The sequence below is a fragment of the Elephantulus edwardii genome, unplaced genomic scaffold (genome assembly GCF_000299155.1).
Source record: "Elephantulus edwardii isolate Elephantulus edwardi_28Jun2011 unplaced genomic scaffold, EleEdw1.0 scaffold00087, whole genome shotgun sequence".
NCBI lineage: Eukaryota > Metazoa > Chordata > Mammalia > Macroscelidea > Macroscelididae > Elephantulus > Elephantulus edwardii.
In genome coordinates this window covers 7556562-7562276 of record NW_006399837.1, presented here as the reverse complement: position 1 = coordinate 7562276, position 5715 = coordinate 7556562, and the positions used below count along the sequence as shown (strand labels likewise).

Genomic DNA, 5715 nt, shown 5'->3' with positions numbered 1-5715 from the left:
AAAACAAACCTGTATCATCAAATAAATTTCAACTCATTGGACCTTATGTATGTCAGAATAGAACTATCTTCACAAGGTTCTCAGTAGTGGAATTTTCTGAATTAGAATACCAGACTTTTCTCCAAAAGGCTTCTTCATCTATTTAAACCCCTAGACTTTGCCTTATCCGGTGACTGCCTTAATCAATTGCACTGTCCAGGGCTTCCTTATGCAGATAGACTCACCAGGGTAGTTGACTTTCGGCTGGACTATGGCACTGCTCCCCACAGCTGCAGCAAACAGGTCAGGGTATTTCAGCCTCGACCACACAGCAAGGGATCCTCCGTAAAAGCTTCCAAATAAAACCCACTTGTTATGGGTGAGCTCCATTGACTTCGCTATTTCCATTCGGAAGTTGACAATATCAGCCAAGGCTTGCCTGCTGCTCAGGTAGCGGAGGCTTTCGGTACTCAGATCTCTGCAATGAAAGCATAAACATATTGTGACGGCAACTAAAACAGAACATGTAACATCGCAGAGAAAGACGGGCCCTCTCCTCCCATGCAATTTAGAGCCTTGGAAAACCAATGGAGGATCAAGCCGTGAGTCGGTTCCAACTTGATGACCATGAAAGAGTAAGAATGACTAGGATTTGCGGCTTTTTAATGATTGCATTTCTTTTTTTAGCATTCCACGGAAAACTCAGCTGGCTGCCAGCACCTAGATGCTGTCTTTTTTTCACATACACTGAAATGAATCCCTTCTACCAAACTATTACCCTTACTCAGAGTATCCGTTGCCTTTAATGAGTTGTTTTAAGACAATGGTGACCTCTTTTCCTTGGGGAGGATAATCTTCATGGTTTAAAAGTAGTAAGTATATCATTTTTGAGCATAAATATATGTATAAGGAAGTCATTTTACCTTAAAGAATATTTAGGAAAACAAAAAGTTTCAACAAGAAATTGTATCACATGTTGATGCTATTGTATGTCGCTTGGTTGGAACTGACTCATAGCCAGACATATAGTGCCTTTTTAGAGGCAGTAAATCTCATAGAAGGAGATTTCCTATTGTTCTCCCATGGAGCAACTGGTGGATTTGAACCGCTGCCTTTTGGATTGCAGCACAGCTTCTTACTACTAGACCTCATATTACATGAGACATGTATTTTTACGTCAAAGGAAATTTCGTATAAATACTTTCACTATATCTGTGGTTTCTACCCACAACATTAATTCATCATTTTTCCTTCCTTTCATTTTAATTGTCAAATACTATGCTTCTGAAAAGAGGAACAAATTTAAAACTAGCATTCCTTAAGTGAACAAGCCATCCACCAGAGACTCTGTGGGAGAAAGATAGGTCCTCTCTTCATGTGTGGTTTACAAGCTTGAAGAACCTTGGGGTCTGCAGTGAAGTCAAGAGTTGCCGTTGAAATTAACAAAGTAGAGAGAAGAGCAACAGCTTTAAGGAAGAAAAATAAAAGAGAGAAGCCCTTCATCTTACCCTGTTGGTTGACTGTGTCCATAAAATCTGTGTTCCAGCAGGAAGCAGAGAGCCCCTAGTTTCTTGGCATATTTAACCCAACTATAGCGTGTTGAAATAAATGTTCTTATTGCAGGTTCTCTTCCTGAAATCATGAGAAACACCGGGCCTCCGGGCTTGTAGAATTGGGTATTAATGAAATATCTCTGTGAAAAGCACATGCGGCAGTAAGGTTTTTCTGAGATTCAGGTGGCCTTGTTTTTCTGAGACTCATGTGGCGGTGCCATGCGGTTTGTCAGATGGCGGTTACAGTTATGAGATCCCATCAAAATCAGCGGCACTGCTCAAGCCCCTGCCCCTCCACAGTGGACAGCTTTCATTTACACACTGCCGAATGCTCTGTTTCAATCATTTTTGAGTGCACAAACAGTCCCATAAACCACAAGTCTCTGACAAATGTGCAACGATCAGTACCATGCGGTTCTATTTCATGACTGTTAGTATTGCTGAGGTTTTGTGCCACTACGTCAGAAATGACCCATAGCTTACCATGCAGGATTTTTTTCAGAAGCAATAACTCACACAGATTCGAACCGTGTGCGTTTGGGATTGCAGTGCAGCTTTTTACCTCTGAGATTCGTGTTTGATTTTATATTTGCAAAAATTCATTCACCTGAGAGTCTGGTTCCCTAACAATATTAACATAATTACCTATTTACCTAATAATACCAGTAATATCTACTGTCTACTACTAATACAGTAATATCTACTGTCTAGACTAATACCAGTCTACTCTGTCATGGACGTTAGAACCAACTCATAGCTGACCATTCAGTGGGTTTGCTGAGGTTATAAACCACATGGGGGGAGAATGCCCATCTTTCTCATGAGGAGCAGTTGGTGGATTTGAACCTCCTACATTTTAGTTGTCAGAGTGACTCTTTACCCATTAGGCCACCAGAATTTCTTAATAATATTCAATAACAGTGCATATATATTAGAGACCTCCATCGGGTTAATGGTTAGGAGTTGTTCTGCCAATCTGAAGGTGCACAATTCAAATCCACCAGCTGCTCCACAGAAGAAGGATGGGCAATCTCCTGTGTGATTTACTGCCTCTGAAAACCTGGTTCTAACGCAACAGTACAAATAACAGCTTCAATAGATATAGACATATTAGATTGTTTTTATGTGCTGTCAATTCAGAACTGACTCATCGTTGGCCCTCCAGCCGTTTTTCAGAGGCAGTAAATCACACAGGAGAAGATTTCCTATTTTTCTCCCACAGAGCAGCTAATGGATTCGAAACCCATGCCTTTGGGATTGCAGTGGAGTTTCTGACAGCTCGGCCATCAGAGCTCAACACGAGAATAGTCATATAAATATGAAAAATAATCAACAATGCAAGGATTAAATGTTCATCTGGTGACAGAAAGGTCAGTAATTCAAAAGCACCAGTTTCTCATAGTTGTTGTCGTTATTGTGTAACATGGAATCAGAACCGACCCATAGCTGATCCTCTGCCAGGTTTTCAGAGGTAGTTACTTGTATGGGAGGAGATTGCCCATCCTTCTTCTGCAGAGTAGCTGGTGGGTGGATTTGAACTGCGTGCCTTTGGGATTGCAGCGCAGCTTCTTGCCACTAGAGCTAAAATCTGCTGATCTGTTCTCATAAACAGTACAGCATAGGAAACAGCACAGGACAGTTCCCCTTTGACCTGGAGAATCACTAGGAGTTGGAATCATAGACACAACATTAAGACTGAGAGAACTGATCCTGATCTTCCCTTAAGTGCATTTTGTTATATTGGTTTAGCTTTGGAATCTTGTAATTGTTTAAAAAAAAAAAACGCAACAATTAAAAATTGATGGTAAAATAAAACCAATTATCTAGTAAGCCTATTTTTCTGATTGTTTTGTTTATTAAGCCTATGTTTTAACCACAGAGAATTTTTTTAAAACAAATAGAAAGTGCATTGACTTTATGTCTCTATTGGAATAAATCATCAGGACACACACACACACACACACACACACACACACACACACGTTGTAAAGAAATAAGTTTTCAAGATATAGCTTGATCAGTCCATCATTAGGTATTGCATTGCTAACCCAAACTTTCCATCTCTCTGATTGTTCAATTCCACTAGCGACTCTGTGAATAAAAGTTGGACAATCTTCTCCCATGTGATTTACAGCCTCCTAAAGTCCTCCTACAGCTATGCTCCTTGGAGGCAAAGATGATAAAGCCTCATCTCACATACCTCGGGCATCTTGCTAGTAGAGGCTATTCCTTTAAGAGGACATCATGCTTGGAAAGGTAGAAGGTCAGCAAAAGAGAGAAAGGCCCTCATCCAGGTAGACGACACAGTGACTGCAGCAACAGACTCAAGCATGTCAAAGATTGTACGGATGGCGCAACACAGAACAGGGTTCAGATCAGTTGTTCATAGGATCACTGCCAAACTCCATGGTCATGCTCAACTCGTTGGCACCCAACAACAAAAAAGGTCAACTCTGAGTTAGTTCTGACTCCCTGGCAATCAGTTTTAGTGTGAATTCTTTGTGCCAGTTACCATTATACTGAAAGATATGTATGCAACTTGGAAAACAAGTGAGAAAAAAAACACCTAAGCGAACATAGTTCTTCAGTATAAAAGCTGCAGGAAGCACTGGCATGCTGCTTTTAACCAATTGTCACTAAGTTGAATCCAGTTCATGGACGTCAGAGGGGAGCTGTGCTCTTACGGTTTACAAGTTTGTTACTTTTACAGGAGTCTTTAGTTTGAATCCCGTGGCTTCCGGTTAGTGGCTAAACATGGCACGACCCTGAGACACCAAACACTCTTCACCTGCTCAGCACTACCTGGGCACCCTCCCCAAAGCCTAAAGCTCAGGCCATCCCCACCTTTCATCCTCTAGGTTGACTATGGTTTTTACCTGTTTCCATAGTGTTGATTCATTCCCATCAAAATGGTCAAGCTTTTGCAGGAACAAATCACCAGTTATTCCCCTCACCCTGGATGCTTGGCCAGAGCTCTGGATCCAAGAACAGAAGAGCAGCAGAGGCAGCGACAGCAGCAGCGGCTGTCCCAGAACTCGGGCCATGGCTGTCCTGTGGGAGGCAGCTTCCAGAGCTGGGCTATTTATACTGCAGTCACCCTCTTCCTTCCTCTTCCTGTCAAGACTGCTCAGCCTTTGGGCTAGGCCCAGGGGCTATATGATGGTGTGTCAGGCCAGAAGCATGTTGATGTTGTTGTTAGGTGTCATCAAGTTGACTACGACTCATATCACTTTGAAACTTTGCCCTGGAAAGATGTGGTTGTTATGTGCCTCCAGAATTGACTCATACTGACCTCCAGTGAGGGTTCAGAGGCTGTAAATCACACGAGAAGAGGGTTGCCCAACAGTCTCCTGTGGAACAGCTAGTGAATTCAAACCTCAAGCTTTTATGTTGACAGCACACCTCCTTACCCACTAGGCCACCAGAACTCCCTAGAAGTATAGAAGGACCATCTATCCAACCTTTTAAGGTTGTGGGAACTTTTGAATAGATATTTCAAGGATCAGCTGACAACAAAGTTAAGCGGTATAAGGAAATCTGCAAAGACCTGAAGAAAACAAAAGGCAAAAACACACTTGATGGTTTTCAAGTTGAACATACTGACTAAAAAGTTAAGCTTGAAGTTGCAACGCTGGAGAAGCTTATGCACAAATGAACGGCACAGAGGACTTCAAAGGGTTTAAGGAAGAGTTCATGTGGTGTGTTTCATAGTGTGTTCACTTTTAATCCAAAGAAAATGGAAAGAATGAACAAAGTAACTGTACCAAAAAGAATTCTTTTCTTTTCCTTTTTTGTTTTTTATGTTGAGGTGCAAACTATACTAAAGGCTGCATCTGTGATCCCCCACCCTTCCAGTGCTCTTCACTTCCAGCAAACACAACTGTCATTTTCATGTCATAGGTTGCTGATAAGCCTTCCTTTAAATCTGATCCTGAATTTTTTCTCAATATAGTCTAAGTCCTAGTAATACTTGCTCAGGATACAGACTGTGTGGGAGCTCTGGTGGTCTAGTGATAAGATGCTGCACTGCAATCCCAAAGGCACGCGGTTCCAATCCATCAAGCTGCTCCATGGGAGAAAAATGGTACGTTTCCTAGTGTGCGGTTTGCTGCCTCCGAAAATCTGCTGGAGTGTCGGCTATGGGTCAGTTCCAGCTTGATGGTCCATATCAACAACACCACAC

General features: G+C 42.0%; 1 protein-coding gene across 1 annotated transcript in view; it reads right to left on the bottom strand.

The window, feature by feature from the left end:
• The window catches only part of LOC102874598 (putative serine protease K12H4.7-like), a 23671-nt gene extending 19095 nt beyond the window's left edge, over window positions 1-4576 (bottom strand). Inside the window, exons 1-3 of the mRNA XM_006890319.1 lie at window positions 4487-4576; window positions 1488-1672; window positions 225-457 (exon numbers count right to left, since the gene is read on the bottom strand). Coding sequence (XP_006890381.1) covers window positions 225-457; window positions 1488-1672; window positions 4487-4576 — 508 coding nt within the window. The remainder of the gene's footprint in view (window positions 1-224; window positions 458-1487; window positions 1673-4486) is intronic.
• Window positions 4577-5715: the final 1139 nt, after the last annotated feature.